Source organism: Miscanthus floridulus, chromosome 18 (genome assembly GCF_019320115.1).
Source record: "Miscanthus floridulus cultivar M001 chromosome 18, ASM1932011v1, whole genome shotgun sequence".
Taxonomy (NCBI): Eukaryota; Viridiplantae; Streptophyta; class Magnoliopsida; order Poales; family Poaceae; genus Miscanthus; species Miscanthus floridulus.
Genome location: NC_089597.1, coordinates 13,157,095 through 13,175,326, shown reverse-complemented (window position 1 = coordinate 13,175,326; position 18,232 = coordinate 13,157,095). Strand labels below are relative to the sequence as shown.

At 44.1% G+C, this 18,232-nt stretch overlaps 1 protein-coding gene across 1 annotated transcript; it reads right to left on the bottom strand.

Moving 5' to 3' along the window:
* Positions 1-1,912: 1,912 nt before the first annotated feature.
* On the bottom strand, positions 1,913-6,792 carry LOC136521105 (probable aldo-keto reductase 2). The gene is made up of 5 exons (XM_066514819.1): positions 6,486-6,792; positions 6,210-6,410; positions 2,974-3,146; positions 2,781-2,883; positions 1,913-2,577 (listed from the first exon to the last, which is right to left on the bottom strand). Exons 1-5 carry the CDS (start codon positions 6,708-6,710, stop codon positions 2,236-2,238), a joined length of 1,044 nt encoding a protein of 347 aa, XP_066370916.1. The 5' UTR covers positions 6,711-6,792; the 3' UTR covers positions 1,913-2,235.
* Between the last annotated feature and the right edge of the window lie 11,440 nt (positions 6,793-18,232).

Sequence of the window (18,232 nt, the reverse complement as noted above, 5' to 3'; positions counted from 1 at the left end):
GCTGCGAATGCTGCTGCCATTCTGTCCCTCTCTTGTTGCGCTCTTTGCAACTGTGCTTGCAGCTGTTGCAGTTCTTGCTCGAGTGTTGTGCCTGAATTTGGTTGGGCCTCTGGATCTTGAATCTCTGGATCTTGGGGTTCCGGTGGTTGACCCTGGGCATCTGCTCTGGTGTCATCCTCCGCTGGCGAGGTTGCGTAGGTGCTACGAGTGGTGCGCCTAGGCCTTCCTCTCTGACCCGTGGTCGTTGCTGCTCTGGTGGTGGTTTTTCTTTTCCCTGCCATCGTTGGTTTGCCTTGGCCAAACCACGGTGGGCGCCAATGTTGAGACTTGCGGTCTCAGGCAGTGTGGAGGAGGTAGAGGCCTCCGCCCGCCAAGCACTGCCCTCAGGCGGAGGCTCGGGAGAGAGGCACGACAAGGGGGCGTGTAGGGAAATGGCACGTAAAACTAGGGTTTCATTAATTTATTCACCAACCTCCCGTACTGTTACAAGTGTTCCCTATTTATAGGGCTCAACTACCACTTTTACAGAGTTTACAATGGTACCCTTCAACTGCTACAGTACATTCTCGGAATATCCCACTACTCGCCTTTCTTCTCGGGGGTGATCCTGTCTTGCCGCCCTCAGGTACTGGGCCCACGCGATCAGCCGGCCCATCAGGCCTCAGGATTCGGCGATGGGCCTTTGGGCCTCCGCCGTAGGTCTCCGCCCCTGGGACGCCGAGGCCGCAGACCCCCGACGCCCAGTATTGTCGTCCTCCTGCTTGGGTCTCTGCCCCTGCGAGCGGAGGCCGAACCGGCGCGCCCACGCCGTCCACGAGCGCCTTCCTCTGGTCACCTGCACACACACGTAGGTAACGTTGGCACTTGATTAGCCTTGCAGCGGGGCGGCCTCCGCCCCCTCCGCCCGGAGACGCCTACGAGCTAACCGGGCGGAGGCTGCACCAGGGTCACCGGCAGCGTCCTGCAAGCAGTCTGAGAAACCATTATCTTTCTGGGTCTGAAGGCGTGGTAGCTGGGCCTTTGCTTAGGTAGTTGGTCGGAGACGTCTCTGCGAACTGCTGGCCGCGTAGGTCTCTGCCACTCTCGGAGGCCGTGTTACAACATAGGGCCTATATTTTTACTAGTACAAAGCATGCCCAGCTTTTACTCCATGCCAAGAAAGGACACATCCCAGATCATCACTAAAAATTGGATATAGTAAAGTGTGCTACCTCACTGTCGGTACTGATTACAAAAGATGGCAACATGTGTTCACTAATTTCCTAAGACAATGGTCGGTAATTTCATTGATTTTTGGACAGCCATTAGCATCTAACCAGTCTTCCTTCTTCCATGATAATAGGCGGGCCCCACATCTGCTTGGGGAAGGAATTTGCATACAGGCAGATGAAGATTATGGCTGCTACCCTGGTGCATTTCTTCAGGTTCAAACTGGCAGATGAATCCAAGGAACCAACATACAAAACAATGTTTACCCTCCACAAGGATAAGGGTCTTCATCTGTATGCACACCCACGTTCTGCATGAACCGGGCAAGAAGTTGCTGCATCCTTTTCTTTTATGGACAATGGACTGAACCAAAAAGTATTTACATAGTATAAAAGAATAACGAAGGAAACCATGTGACAATTTTTTCTGTAAATGTAAGATGATCAATGATTTTCTGTGCCATACTTACCATCCCAGAAGCATTGAACGAAGCATGGTAAAGAACCAAAATGCATGGCACACTGGTCAAACAATAGTAATTGCCTATACTTATGTTTGCACGCTAGCGTAGCGTACCACATTCCCTAGTACATTTTACAATCACACTTTTGACTATTATTACAAAATTCAGTTTCTACTTATGGTATATACTCTTGATACAAATACACATGGTTATTCATCGAACCAGTGGTTTTCGTTAGAGTGGAGAAATGAACTCTTTATTCAACGGAAGGGGTTGAACCTCAATATGAGTACATGTACAATATGCAGAAGAGCCCTTATACATATGGGAATATACAAGCATACACACATATCTCTAACAGTTTTAACCTTCAAGCTACTTATGGTAAATACTCTTCATACAAAACAAGGCATGCAATACACACTAAGTACCAAACATCATAGCTCGCAATAAGGCAAGCATCATATGGATGCTTTTGCAAAGTGCACCTGAGCATCTTCTGTAGTCCGACAATTTAGAGATACAGCAATGTGACGGCGACAGAGTTGAAGATACCAGATTGGTTACTCAGATTTCCAAGAAGACAATGGCGGGGTCTCAGAGTCCTTCCAGGTGTGGCCCATTTGAGGAGGATAACGGTCACCCAAGACTTCACCTGCAGCAGCACACGACTCGAGTTCGGCCATCTCATCTGTTGTCAACTTCACAGACAGTGCCCCCACGTTCTGGTTGAAGTTTTCGATTTTTGTTGTGCCAGGTATGGGGCAAACATCGTTTCCCTGATGGTGAACCCAAGCCAATGCTAGTTGTGATGGTGTGCATCCTTTTTTTGCTGCCATTGCGTTCACGTGCTCGAATATCTTAGCATTCTTCTCAATATTCTCTGGTTGAAATCTAGGCATATACTGCAGAAGTTTGGAATCCTTGTTACAAAGAGGCATTAGACAATTATTTCTAATTCTTTTTCTTCAAGCCTTGTGTATGGGAACCTTGTATATATCAAATACATGAGCAGAATGCAAAAATGTATCTAAGATCAAGGAAATGTTTAAAATTAAGGATAGCTGAACCATGTATTATGCATATGTAGGTAATAGTTTGAGTTCACCTTGCGGACGTCCTGCTCTGAAAGTGAGTCAACTAGTTTTGCTCCACCACACAAGAACCCTCTTCCTAGTGGACTGTAAGCTACAATTCCAATTCCAAGTTCTCTGAAATAGTCACAGAAAGGTGATAATTCAGAAATAAGCTTCCTACTTATTGATTGCACAACTCCAGTGGTTGACTGTTCCAGAAAGTACCTGCAAGTGGGAATTATATCTTCTTCCACATCTCTAGACCATAATGACCATTCAAGCTGTACTGCGGTGATAGGATGGACTGCATGAGCTCTTCGGATTGTTGATGCAGATGCTTCGGATAACCCAATGTACTTTATCTTTCCTTCTTCCGCTAGCTTCTTGAGTTCACCAATCTAGCAACAGAAAAAGAAGACAAACTCGATTATCTAAAAGGAAATGGTTCATGGCTTACACAGGGTGCTGTGTGGATTGTAAGAGAAAGGAAAACTACAAACAGAACATTATATGCGGACTGTCAGAGTAATGTGAATGGGCCAAAAACGACCGCAACTAGTGTTTGCCAGGGCATGGATACAGCATCTGATATGATTGATCCAGTTGCTGTGCAATGGTTTCTTAGAAAACTCCTAGAAGTTACTGCAAGGAAGAGGTGTCTACAGTCTTACACCAGATTAGTTTTGTTATCTCCCCCAGTTCTTGGGGTTTGAGCTCTGCTAAACATGTGGGAGGGAGGTGTGCTAGACACGCCCTTGTCACAAGAATACGATGGATCCAAAAAGAGGTTTCTTTTGTTTCTGGGTTAAATTCGGGGTGGTGACTGGTGTGAATGGTGATTCTGATTGGAGCATCTCTAAGAGTATCCTAAATTTTCCATCTAAAAACACCATATTTTCCAACTCCCAAAAAGATATTGGGAGAAAAAAGAAGCCATCTTCAATAGCTTCTAAAAAATCAAATTTTGGACCCACAACAATTTTTTTTTGCGGCATCATCTTTTTTTTTAGACGAGCCTATATATTGCATGCTACTGTTTTTCATGGTCCTGTAGCTGCAGCTGCTGGCCGCATTCAGCAAACCAGGCCAACACATCCAGGCGATCGGCCAACACATTCAGCAAACCAAGCCGGCCAGTAGCAGTTCAGTAGCAGCAGCCGGCCAACGCCTGGCACAGAGAGGCAGCACCAGGCCAACACATCCACGCGATCAGCCATCGGCAGGCTGGCCTCCAGGCGACGGGCATGCCAACCTAGGCGGCGGTAGCGGGCTAGCGGCCATGCCAATCTCGGCGCCGGCGGCCATGCCAATCCCAGGGGCGGCCAGCGGCGGGCAGGGCTTAGCCATCCGCGGCTACTGACAGCCATAGCCGAGCAGGCGGCTGATGCGGAAGGCAAGAAAACAAACAGAATCTGGCAAATTGCGAGCAGGATCCATGGATTTACCTCGTCCCTGGACGGCAAATTGCGAGCAGGCGGCGACGGCGAAGATCGACTCACTAGTAGAAAGGCAGGTTTCACTCCCGGTTGGTAAGGGCCTTTAATCCCGGTTGTCCAACCGGGACTAAAGGCACGACTCTTTAATCCCGGACAGCGGCAGAGCATGACATCAAACAAAGGAGGGGCTAATTCATCTTGCCTCTAACTTCTAGCTACTACAGACTGCATGTGTTCTTAGTTAAATATTTTTCTTCTCTCTATCGCATGAAACAATGAATGCATTCACAGGAATAACAGTGGAGCATAGTCAAGCAAGGGGGGGCCGATGCCCAGCTTGGCCTCCACGAGGCTCCGCCACTGAACCCAGACTAAAGGTCCTCGTAGATCACGGGATTTGAACCCAAGATCTCATGTATTGTATCGTGTGTACCTTTCCACCCCAACTATACATCACATGTGAGTCTAGATGGAATGCTTTTCTTTTGAAGTAACCCGTCAGAGGAATTTAGTCCGGGTTCGTAACACCAACCGAAACTAAAGGGTCCTTTAGTCCGGGTTGGTAACACCAACCGAGACTAAAAGGGTCTACATTAGTCCCGGTTGGTGTTACGAACCCGTACTAATGTAGACCCTTTTAGTCCTGGTTGGTGTTATCAACTGGGACTAAAGATCTTCTGACACCCAAGAAACTTGGACCCAGGATTAATGCTCACATTAGTCCCGGGTCTAATTCTAGCCGAGACTAATGTGCTGAACCGAAAGTCTGTTCTCTACTAGTGACTCTCCTAGACGTACGGCGAGTTTTGGCATGAAGTATCCAGGTCGCGGCAAAGTGAAGGCACGATGGAGGAGAACCGCACGGGGAAAGGCCGATCTGCGCGATCGGAGTGCGCGAACTTTACGCGGATGTGGGGAGTTTTTCCCAAGTGCCAAAAGATTAAGAGGTTGGATTATGAGTTGTTGGAGAGGATTTTTTTTTCTCGTCTTTCTAAAAACCAAGTATTAGAAGTGGATTTAGGGAACTCTTGGAGATGCTCTTATATATAGGAGAGACCTTGCATCATATGTCAGCACACCGTCTCTGCCAAATTTACACAAGGGTCCTAGGGCCTGTTTGGTTCCATGGGAATGGGACTAGAGACTAAATTTTAGTCCCTTTTAACCAAACAGGAGCGACTAAAACAGGGACTACATACTAGTGGGCAGAAATCCCTTGGGGTGAGGCTTATTGGGACTTATGGGGCCAAACTGACACCATATGCCATCAATAATTGCCGGTCCCCACCCCTTACACCAGCCCGAGTCGCGCGCCCCTGCTTTTCGCTCGCGCCGAGCGCGGCTGCCCACGCCGGCCGCCGCACCTCCCTTTGCGCCAGTCCACGCTCCCCACGCCGGCCGAGCGCGCCTCCCCACGCCGGCCGCCGCGCCTCCCTTTGCGCCCGTCCGCGCTCCTCTCACACGCGAGCGCCACCGGGGTCTTCTCCGCCGAGATCGCCGCCGTTTCTTCCTCGCTGTCCTCACGACCATCTCCGGCGACCTCATGGACGTCCGTGACCGCGAGCTCGCCTCGCCCGCTCGTGCGCCTTTGGTGGCGGTGCTGCTATTGGATCTCGGCGACGGTGCTGCTGGATCTCGCCGAAGATGGCCGCCCAGAGGAGCGGGTGGTGGTGGACGTCCAAAGGAAGAAGAAGGGTATTTTAGTCTTTGTTCATCAGCTTTAATGCATTTTAGTCCTCTCTAGTCTCTGGAACCAAACAGAGTACGAGACTAAAGTGTAGTTCCTGTTTTAGTCTCTAGTCCTTGGACTAAAGAACCAAAGAGACCCTTATTTTTTTAATATAACCACGTACTCATAGTACGTTATAGACGCCGTTGAAAGGTATGGGTACATATCCCCTGGGGTATCAAAAACACTCCCCCATCAGTCACTGTATATTCCCCCACACATTTCCAGCCTCCGCTTGTATGTTCACATCGACCATTCACAAAAGGAATCAAGTGGAGAAGGTACACTGCACTCACCGTGACCTCGATCGGCACCTTCTGGTCTATGCGGGAGTAGTAGTAGAGGTCGATGCAGTCAATACCGAGCCGCTTGAGGCTGCCCTCGCACGCTGCACGCACGTATGCTGGGTCACCGCGGACCTCCATCTTGCCGTCGGCGAAGGAGACGGCAAACTTGGTGGCCAGCTCGACCTTCTCTCTTACCCCGCCTTGAAGCGCCTTCTCAGAATTCAGAAGCATTATTACATCGGACATCTTCAGTGCAAACTTGAAAAACAAGGATCTAAAACCGACCTTGCCCAGCAGGATCTCGTTGGTGTGAGGGCCGTACATGTCGGCGGTGTCGAGGAGGGTGACCCCGGCGGCGATGGCGTGGTGCATGAGCTTGATCAAGTCAAGCTCGGGCTTGGGCGGACCGTAGACAGCGGACATGCCCATGCAGCCGAGGCCCTGCGCGGAAACCTCTAGTCCCTGCGAGCCCAGCTTGATGCGGGGGACGAACACGGAAGCGGCAGCCATATGGCAGGTGCTGGAAGATGCTCGTCGGCCGTCGCTGCTCTCGGGTAGTTTGCTTGGTGGTGCGGTGGCCTGCCGCCCGTCCGTGGCTATAAACAGTGAGAGGCCGGGCGGGGCAGCGGGGCAGTGGACTGGATGTCATGACGTCACTGCACATGTCAGTTGCAGTTTCAATCAAATAGGGAAAAGTCTCTTCTTATCTCTTCAGACTTTAGCTTTCTTGTCGAACTCCGAAAAGTCTTCCTGAACCGTTTAACTTTTAAATAGGGAAAAGTCTTTTTTTTATCTCGGACTACCATCAGATTTTAGATTTCATTCTTTGAACTCCAAAACAAGAGAAGTCTTCCTAAACCGTTTAAACTATCTCTTGTCCCCTTTAGAAGTAGTTTTCAAGCTGGTGTGGGACATAGTCCCCCGGTACTCCGTAAGGAAGGGAGAAGATCTAGTCCGACTAGAATTCTCCACGTGTAATCCTAAGAGCATCTCCAGGAGTACCTAATATTTTCTTCCTCAAAATATGGAGTTTTGCAACTTCGAAAAAAAATATTAGGAGAAATAAAGAAGGTCATCTCCAAGAGTTCCAATAATCCACTCCTAAAATATAGAAGACAATTTTACATTAGGAATCATATACTATTTCTAAATTATCGCAACATTTATATATATATTCTTTCTATCTTGTACATTTACATCAGGAACATTTTCCTACTATTTATTCTTTTCCACGCCCTTTCACCTTTAGATCTTTAGATTGGCCAACCAATACGCGAGGGGAAAGAAATACGCATGACTTAGAGTCCGCGGATCTTTACGTGCAAGAAGGGATTTTTTTCCAAGAGTTAAAAGATTGGAAGGTGAGTTTGAAAACTGTTGGAGATGATTTTTTTTCATTCTTCCTAAAAATCATGGATTGGGAAGAATTATTAGGTATTCTTGGAGATGCTTTAATAGTACTGCTATCTTGTAATGTTATTAGGACTCTTACATTGTAACCGACTAGGAGACTTGCCTCATGTACCATATAAAGGAGGGTAGGGCTCCCTAGATCGAGAGGGACAACAGACGTGTAACAATCAATCATACACAACAGCCCAACGCAAAGGCACCACGCCTAACTAGACTATGGTATTACGCTACACAACGACTTGAAGTAGTATAAATCGTTGTCTCTTGCGTTTATCGTCGAGTTCTACATCCGCCGAAGCCCACCAATCATCGTCCCAGGTAGCCCCTTTCAGAGTTGCCAATCATCAAACACCGATAGCTGGTTCCGTTTTTTAATTAGAATCCTAAAAATAGATTCGGATACAAAAATCGAAATAAAATAAAATATATCTAAGCTTTTTAGGTCTAGGAAAATGAGAAACATATCCAAAACAATCTGAAAATTTTCCATGGCATTCTAATCAATGTAAATATGTTTTTAAAAGCTTTCTAAAATATGATATGCAACCAACATGAACGCAACATATATTAACATTGAACTCATTCATGCTGGACGCATTTCATGATTTATCGATGGAAGTTTTTAAATACGCTATTCATTTATTAGAAAGTTTTGAGAATTTTATAGATATTTTCTTATTTTTCTAGAGCTAAATATAATTTCTAGAGGCTTCTAGATATGTTTTCATTCTTATTTGGGTATCTCATGTCTCAATATATCTTTAGGATTTTTCTCAAAATTTTAGTAATAAACTTAAAAATATTTGTCATGGTTTAGAAAATCTTATCTGGTGTTTATTGGATTTTTATTGTCTTGAAAACCACTTCTAGCCGGGATAGAGAGGTAATTTAAATGATTTTAAAAATTGTGAGAGAGAAATCTAGCTACAACAATAGTTAAGAAAACTAAAACGATTACATTAATTATTACTTTAGAAAGTTTATTTTTTTCATTTGATGAACAAGGAGACCATGTGAGGCAGCCAGGGAAAGTAACACTCGAATTGTTGTAAATCGAGCAACAGGTGAATAAGTATCGAAGAAATCTATATGGATCTGCCAAATGGGTTTATAGCAAAAGGTCAAGAAGGCAAGGTGTGTAGATTATTGAAGTCCTTATACGGCCTGAAATAAGCTCCTAGGCAATTGCATGAAAAGTTCGATAGAACTTTAACATCAGTCGGCTTTGTTGTGAATGAAGCTGACAAATGTGTACTATCGGTATTGTGGGGGTATCTTGTGTTTGTATGTTGACGACATATTGATCTTTGGAACTATAGCCTTGATGTGATCAAGGGGGTTAAGGAATTTTTGTCCAATAATTTTGAGATGAAAGATTTGGGAGAGGTTGTTGTTATTCTTAATATCAAGCTGTTAAGAGAAGGCAATGGTGGGTTACACTTCTACAATCCCACTATGTCGAACATGTTTTGAGTCGCTTTGGGTTTAGTGACTATCAGTCTGCTCCTATGCCTTATGACCTTAGTGTGCTATTAAGGAAAAATTGGAGGATAGCAAGGGATCAATTGAGATACTGAAAGGTCCTTGTGTGGTTTTGGTAATTGAGTGACAACCTAGGTGGACTAATTGTGTTTATATGAGATACACAGGTGATTAGTCCACAGGAACATGTGTGTGAGCAACATATGCCATGAAGGTGAAAATGGCTTGGAAATGTTGTAAAGCTCACACATGTGATGATGAAGGAGCTCATTGCAAATGAGACATGATATTGAGTCATGTGATCAAGGTGGAGAAGATCAAGACATGACTTGGCTTGATGGATCGGTTGCAAGCGTGAATGGCAAGTTGGGGGCTTTGGAGTGATGGACCACGTGGCGGTGAAGCTTGAGCAAGACTTGGCACCGATGGACGAAGGCAACGGTGAAAAGCAAGTGAGGTCAAGATCGATGAACCAACAAGATCACGTGATGATATCAAGTGGATCATATCATTGTTGATCGTGTTGGTGCATGTGTTGCATCGACATTGGAGGAGATGGAATGGAATGTGCAAGGCAAAGGTATAACCTAGGGCATTTCATTTCACCGGTCATAGGTGTGTAGAGAAGTTGATGACCGGGTTTAGGATAGATGGCCGTACTATCAAGAGGGACAAACTTGTTTGCATATCGGTCATCTAGTGCCACTCGAGTGATCTAACTTTGCATCGTCGCTAGGATTGAGTGGCGTGGCAAGTTGAGTGGCTAATCCTTTGGAAAATAATTATGAAAATGCTAACACACATACACATGATGGTGTACACTTGGTGGTGTTGGCACATTTATAAAGGAGATGAAGTTGGAGTTGATGTGGATCAACTCGGTGATGAAACAGAGGCGAGAAGGGTTAGGAACTCCACCGGTGGAGTGTCCACCCGTAGAGTGCGGACAGTCTAACGGTGCCACCAACGCCCTATACAGAAAAGACAGGGTCTTATAGAGTGGACCGGACACTGGTCACATAGTGACCGGACACTGGGGTCCTGCGTCCGGTCAGTGGCGGCAGAGAGCATGCGGGCGTCGGTCTTCGATCGGACGCTGGCGCTGAAAGTGACCGGATGCTGGCAGGGTATGTCCGGTCAGGCTGACGTACGGTGACATAGGCGACATAGAGAAGGTAGAGAAGGACCGAACGCTGATGCTACGTCCGATCATGACCGATAGGATGCGTCCGATCGTGACTGGTACCTTACTGGAAACGATCGGACGCTGGGGTTGCTGTGTCCGGTCACTTTGAGCAGCTACGTCCGGTCATCACTTGACCATTGAGATCAAGTGACTGAGGTTGAATGGAGGTGACATGTGGCAAGCATCCGTTGACCGGACGCTGAGGTCCTGCGTCCGGTCGATACGACCGGAGCGTCCGGTCATCCCGAGTTTTGCCCAGTGAAGGGGTAACGGCTAGTTTTGCCCATGGGGCTATAAATAGAAGGGTGTCTCGGCCATGGCGAGTGTGGAGCACCTCGGGGGACTTTGTGTCCATGCTTGAGAGTGCTTGGGAGCCCTCCATCTCACATATACTTGATAGTGATCATCCGATTGTGTGAGAGAACGATTCTAGTACGATTGCATCATGAGGTTGCATCGAGTGGCAGTAGGTGATCGAGTTGCAACCTGGTGGTGCTCGTTACTCTTGGAGGTTGCCACCTCCTAGATGGCTTGGTGGTGGTCTCTGTCGAGGCCCGCAAGAAGCTTGTGCGGTGCTCCGGAGAAGAGCTTTATGAGGGGCATTGTGCTCGCCCCGCGGGAGCCGCGAAGAGCAACTCTAGTAAAGCGTGTCATTGAGCTACCCTCACTTTTGGGGTAGGTTCTTGCGGTGCCTGACGTGTGGGCTTGGCGGGTGATGCCAATTAGCGAACCACCAAGTGAGCGGTCGACACAACGGGGACTAGCGTGTTGGCAAGCATGTGAACCTCGGGAGAAAAATCACCATGTCAACCTTGTTCTTCCCGTTGGTTTGCAATCCCCTTTCACAAGCTTGTATTTACATTTCATATACATTGTGCTTGTGTAGTTGCTCTTGTAATTAGTTAGCTTGTGTAGCTCACTAGTTACCTTCTTGCTTGTGTAGCATAGAAGTAGCTCCCTTGCGTGGCTAATTTGATTTGTGTAACCTTGTTAGTCACATTGCTTAGTTTGTGTAGCTAAGTATTTGCGCTCTCTAATTTGGCATTGGTTGCCTTGTTATTGAGCATTGCTAGTGAGCTTAGTTGGCTTTGTGCTTTTGCTTACTAGCATGTGTAGAAGCTCCCTCATTGCTTGAAATACTAGTGGCATAGGTGTGTGTGACCTTGCTCCTAGAATTGGTTATGTGGCTCTAGTTAGCTCGACACCTTTGTTGCTTAATTAGGATCTTTGCAAGGTGCTAGAGAACATAGATAGAGGGGTGTAGTCTTGGCTAGACCGATAGTTTTATTTCCGCACTTGTTTCGGTTAGCCGACGTGATTAAGTTTTAGTAACGACTATTCACCCCCCTCTAGTCGCCATCTCGACCCTACAAGTGGTATCAAAGCCAGGTTTCTCATTTGTGGTCTTCACCGACCTGAGAGGATGGCGTCTAGTAGGCTAGATGTTGAGTGTGACTCACACATTTTCGATGGCACAAACTTTGCACAATGGAAAAATCACATGCTTGATCATTTTCATGCAAAGGGACCTAAGTTTTGGTGGATTGTCACTAGTGGTCTCACTCATATATTGGACCATAGAAATCTCACCAATGCTCAAAGAGTTCTCTATAAACTTGATGCACATGCTTGTTGTTTTCTAATGGATGCATTGAGTTTTGATTTGATGAAATAAGTAAACTACATGGGAACCGCTCGGGAGATATGGGAGTCCATCAAGCGCACCTTCGGTGATTCCTCCACATGGGATGATGGCAAGTTCAAGAAGGAGGAGCCCAAGAAGGAGGCGCATGAGGATGTTGAGCATGACCATAACTCTGTGATCGTGGAAGATTGCTCCACTTCATGGTTAAGTGATGATGATGATCAATCCACTACAAGTTCACTTGGCAAGATTGATGATGCCACAAGTGTTGCAAATGATGATGCTACCCCATGCACACTTGATGGTTATGATGATGGATCATGCCCGGATGACATTTCTACTACAAGCTCTCCTACTTCACCACATTGCTTCATGTCACAAGGTGACACCAAGGTATCAAATAATAATGTGGTTGATCATGTTGATTCATATGATGAGCTTGTTAGTAGACTTGCTAGAATGACCATGTCTTTAGAAAATGAGAAAGCTAAAACATTGAAATTAGAAAATGAAAACTCATTTCTAAAGAACTCTTGTGAAGAACATAAGAAATTACTTGATGCTTTTAAATCTTCACATGATGAGCTAAAATTGAATCATGAGACACTTCTTGCATCTCATGATGAATTATTAGAACAACATGCTTCTCTCATTAAAATATTTACAAAGAAACTTAAAAATAATGAGAGCTTATCACATGGGTCAATTGATCAATCACATATTGTTGCTAACCCTTGTGATGTAGGCAAGAAGCATGTATCCACCTCTTGTGATGATTTATTAGATATGCCATGCTCTTCACATATAGATGCTTGTTCTACTTCTATGTCTTGTGAGACTAACATTTTGAAGGAGAACATTGAGCTCAAAAGTGAAGTGAAGAAATTGAGCAACAAGTTAGAGAGGTGCTACAACTCAAAAGTCATCTTTGAGCACATGTTGAAGACTCAAAGAAACTATGGTGACAAGTGTGGCCTTGGCTTCAAGAAGAAGATGACAAAGGGCGAAAGAAAGAGAGAAAGAAAGATGAAGAAGCTATAACAAAGAAAGCTCTCTCATACCATGTGCTACCGGTGTCATGAAGTGGGACACCTTGCAAATGGTTGCCCTAACATTGAGAAGCTTAAGAAGATAAAAGAAGAAGAGAGGCTCAAGCATGTGAAGTGCTTCAAGTGCCGCACTTGGGGTCATCTTACCTCAATGTGCCCAACCAAGCAATTGGTGAAGCAACTAGAAGAGCCTCAACCAAAGCCACAAGTTGAGCAAGAGAAGACACCCCAAGAGCAAATCAAGATCAACCATGAAGATGGTGGTGATTTGATGATAAAGAAGAAGAAAACTAGAAGGGGTGAAAAAGCAAGAGAAAGAGCATTGCATCCAAGGATGAATCAAGATGCGAAGCAAATGAGCAAGAACAAAGAAGAGAAAATGGAGAAGATTGCTCACATGAGATGCTATAGTTGTGACACATTGGACCACCTAGCTTTGGGTTGTCCAAACAAGCTTGAGAAGAAGGCTCAAGCAAACAAGGAGAAGCAAGGCAATGAGAAGCACAACATGAACAAGGAAGAAAAGGCTCAAGCAAAGAGAAAGTGCTACTCATGCCGGGAAAGATGACACATGGCACATTCATGTTCCCTAGGTAACACTCCTAAGCCTATGTTAATTAATGATGATTCTATGCTTAGGAAGGATGGTAATGGTACCTTTATGGTTGCTATTGCAAAACATCCCGCTATTCATACTAAGGCTATGTCTAAGTATGTTGCACCTAACTTGAGAGGACCCAAAGTTGTTTGGGTACCATCAAAAAGTGGATGATTGTTTGTAGGTACCATCGGTATTAGAGGCTTGGTTCAAATGATATTCATCTTGTTGATCATGTAGTTGTGCCAAGTATTGCTAAGTGATGATCATTATCCCAATGCCATGACAAATTGAGTGAAGTCCAAATGTGCTACAACATACAAGTGTCAAATTCAAATTGTTGGTGATTTATTGGAATATTTGATGGCTTGCAAAAATATTTGAGTTGAAACTTGCTAATTGGATGATCATGAGGTAACCAAGGTATATCTCTTGTTGATCATTTCATTTGGGTGCATATGAGTTGATTGAATTGGATAAATATGCAATGTTGCTTGCTATAAGTTGATTGAATGGATAATTGAGTTTGGATTGATTTGTGTTGGATAAATTCATGAGATGACATTTAGTAAGTGGATTGAATGGATTTATGTCTTGCGAAAGTATTCAAACAAGTTGGTTTCAAGTTTGATTCATACTTGATAAAGTATAGCTCAAGTGATTGAAATATGTCCTATATTGAAAATCTGAGCTAGCTGTGATCTTAGCCATGTTTGAGTGATCAAAACTTATTGAATTGGCATAAAAATTGGTGTACATGCTCTAGACTTATGGTATAAGATGCTGTACAATTTTTATGAGAATTGGATAAGAAATGCTTCAGTTTTGGAGTGGATCTTGTCAGCTATAGTGCAGCAGTTTTAAGCATGTAGCAGTGGTGGAAGAATTGAAATCTGGTAGCAATCTAGAAGTCAAATGAAGCTCAAATTTTTATAGCTGCTAGATAACTTAGTTAATCACATATCCACCAAATTTAGTGGCATTTGGATTTGTACTTTGGGACATATGCATTTTTCTTTGAAGAGTACAAAATCTGCTAGAAAAGTGACAAATATTGGATTGATCTAGAGTCACTTTGATTGAAAGGTCCTCAAATTGGAAACATGTTTGTAAGTAGTTGAGGCACCTAAGTTTGGTTTTGAGATGATCTAAAAGCATGACAAACAAAGAGTACAAGGCTATTTGATTGTGGAGTGTACTTTGCACACATTTGGTACTCAAGATGAAGATCAAGATCAAACTCAAGTTGAAGATAAAGTTTAAGTTCTAGATATGATTGGAGATCATTTGGTAGAAAGAAAAGGACTTAAACAAGTAGAAAGAAAAGGACTTAAAAATGAATCAAGGTTACTCATCAAGTTAAGTCCATCACTTGAATCAATCAATCAAACTATTTCAAGTGAGTATCAAGAATGGTTCTTTGGAGAGAGGTTACTTCTCCCTAGTGTAGGGGCTTGCCGCCTATGTATAGGTAAACCAAGTGTGGTACTTGGAAGGCTAACATGGAAGTGGTGATCCGAGGAACATTTGAGATGCTTAGTTGAAGCAATCAAAAGGGTTGATTAAGAAAAGCAAGCAACACCCAAAAGAGAGCTAATCATATTATTTCAAGTGGTATTCCAAATAGTTCTCTCATGCAAGCATTGATCAAAAGATGAAGCAAGCCAACCACAACAAGAAAGTGCACTTGATCAAAAGTGGTATTCATTTCATATGGGTGAAGAATGGAATTCAAAATAGTATCTATTGGTTTTCACCAAGCTTATAATTGGACTTCACATTGCTATTGGAGTAATGAATTGGAATCTATGTGACTATCCTCTACTCCAACATAGCAAAGGTATCATTGTAATGTGCATGATCATTTCATCCCTTACTAGTATGCAGTTAGTGCATATAGTACATGCTTCACATGATCATGCATAACAAATGAAATATTTAAATTCATAACCTACCACTATTGCTTGAATTATTACTTGATCTAGTGGTTAGTATATGAATTTGTTCATGAGCTAGTGATCCCAAGTACTTGATCTAATTTGGATTGCTAACAAGTGACAAGTACAACATTGGCAAGATAACCCTTGCAAGAGGTGTGAAGAAGCTTGTCATTGGTTCAAATCGGACTTGAAAGCTTAGGCAAATCAATTTAGTTCAAATCAACCATAGAAGCTCATGATAGTGATAAGAGTACAAGCACAAGACAACAATGCAAATGGATATCTAGTTTGTTTGTTTCAAGTGGTATCTAGACTCAAGTATTTCATCAAGAATCTACAAATGATGTCTAGATCAACTCACAAGTGATATCCTATAAGTGGTACTCATGAAGATAGCAAATGTTCAAGAAATGGTTTTTATTGATAAATCCAACAAGTGGTTCCATGCTAGAAAATTCTTTCAAGTGATATCACATCTACACGTGGTATCAATCATGCAAGACGATGGTTCCACAAGTGATCCTCAACTTTAAGTGATCATCAAATGAAGAATGCATCCCTCACCTACAAGAGCTCAAGTGTATCGAATGGATGACCCTTGCTATCACATAGGAGGAGGTGTCACACAAATTGATATCAAGATCAAAGATTCTATGTGTGGTATCTCAAGAAGCCCTACACAAGATACAAGTAGTACAAGTTACAAGTGGTATCTACAAGTGGTGTCATTCCAACAATCAAGTGATGTCCATAAAAAATACAAGATTCAAGCCTCAACCATCTACCCCAAATGCATACCTTTGCATCAATGAGAAGCTCACCTTTTATGGAAATTGATGTCAAAGGGGGAGAGATTGTACAAAGATATGAAAGCTTTGAGATTGAGATTGTACAAGGGGGAGAGATAAGATATAAAAGCTCAAAGAAGTAGAGGTTGGACATGGACAAAGAGGGAGCAACATTGAAGAAAAGAGATGGATAAAAATTCTTGGACAAGAGAAGCACACAAGTAGGGGGAGCAAGCTCATGAACTTTGATTGATTGCATTTGATATGTGCATATTCATGTGCTTGCTTGCATTGCATAAGCTTTCAAATTCAATATGCATGCTTGTGTGGTGTATGCTAGTTGTAGAACTTGAATGATGATTTGATAACTAGCATGCATAGGATGATAGCTAGACACTTGATATGCTTTTCAAGTAATGCTAGCACCTTGCTTTTAATGTTGATCTCACAAGGTATCTAGTGCTTTTATTTCCAAGTGATATCTAGCTAACCATGGTGCTAAGGATGAACTTAAAGGTGCAACTCCGATTGGTACACGCTTCAAAGGTTTATTCTATACACCTTAGCATCATTTAGTAGTAATTACTCTCCCACAATTTTAATCTATGCATATGTGCAAGCTTCAAATCAAACACTAGCACATATGTAGGGGGAGCTAATACTACCATCTCGGCTTTGTGGTACTTGTCCAAAATCATTTTCACATGGTAAAAATGCTTGGGCAAGCAACATGAATCCAAAAGAGCTTAATTTCCATATCTTTGTAGAGTTGTCATCAATTACCAAAAAGGGGGAGATTGAAAGGTCCTTGTGTGGTTTTGGTAATTGAGTGACAACCTAGGTGGACTAATTGTGTTTATATGAGATACACAGGTGATTAGTCCATAGGAACATGTGTGTGAGCAACATATGCCATGAAGGTGAAAATGGCTTGGAAATGTTGCAAAGCTCACACATGTGATGATGAAGGAGCTCATTGCAAATGAGACATGACATTGAGTCATGTGATCAAGGTGGAGAAGATCAAGACATGACTTGGCTTGATGGATCGGTTGCAAACGTGAAAGGGCAAGTTGGAGGCTTTGGAACGATGGACCACGTGGCGGTGAAGCTTGAGCAAGACTTGGCGCCGATGGACGAAGGCAACGGTGAAAAGCAAGTGAGGTCAAGATCGATGAACCAACAAGATCACGTGATGATATGAAGTGGATCATATCATTGTTGATCATGTTGGTGCATGTGTTGCATCGACATTGGAGGAGATGGAATGGAATGTGCAAGGCAAAGGTATAACCTAGGGCATTTCATTTCATTGGTCATAGGTGTGTAGAGAAGTTGATGACCGGGTTTAGGATAGATGGCCATACTATCAAGAGGGGCAAACTTGTTTGCATATCGGTCATCTAGTGCCACTCGAGTGATCTAACTTTGCATCGTCGCTAGGATTGAGTGGCATGGCAAGTTGAGTGGCTAATCCTTTGGAAAATGATTGTGAAAATGCTAACACACATACACATGATGGTGTACACTTGGTGGTGTTGGCACATTTATAAAGGAGATGAAGTTGGAGTTGATGTGGATCAACTCGGCGATGAAACGGAGGCGAGAAGGGTTAGGAACTCCACCGGTGGAGTGTCCGCCCATAGAATGCGAACAGTCCGACGGTGCCACCGGTGCCCTATACAGAAAAGACAGGGTCTCACAGAGTGGACCAGACGCTGGTCATGTAGTGACCGGACACTGGGGTCCTACGTCCGGTCAGTGGCGGCAAAGAGCGTGCAGGTGTCGGTCTTCGATCGGACGCTAGCGCTGAAAGTGACTGGACGCTAGTAGGGTATGTCTAGTCAGGCTAACGTACGGTGATGTAGGCGGCGCAGAGAAGGTGGAGAAGGACCGGACGCTAATACTACACCCGATCCTGACCGGTAGGA

Coding starts and splice junctions, on each gene's coding strand:
- LOC136521105 (XM_066514819.1), bottom strand. CDS start 6,710: ATGGCTGCCGCTTCCGTGTTCGTCCCCCGCATCAAGCTGGGCTCGCAG. Junction 3,147..6,209: donor AGGTGCCGATCGAGGTCACG/GTGAGTGCAGTG, acceptor TTCTGTTGCTAG/ATTGGTGAACTCAAGAAGCT. Junction 2,884..2,973: donor GATATAATTCCCACTTGCAG/GTACTTTCTGGA, acceptor TGACTATTTCAG/AGAACTTGGAATTGGAATTG.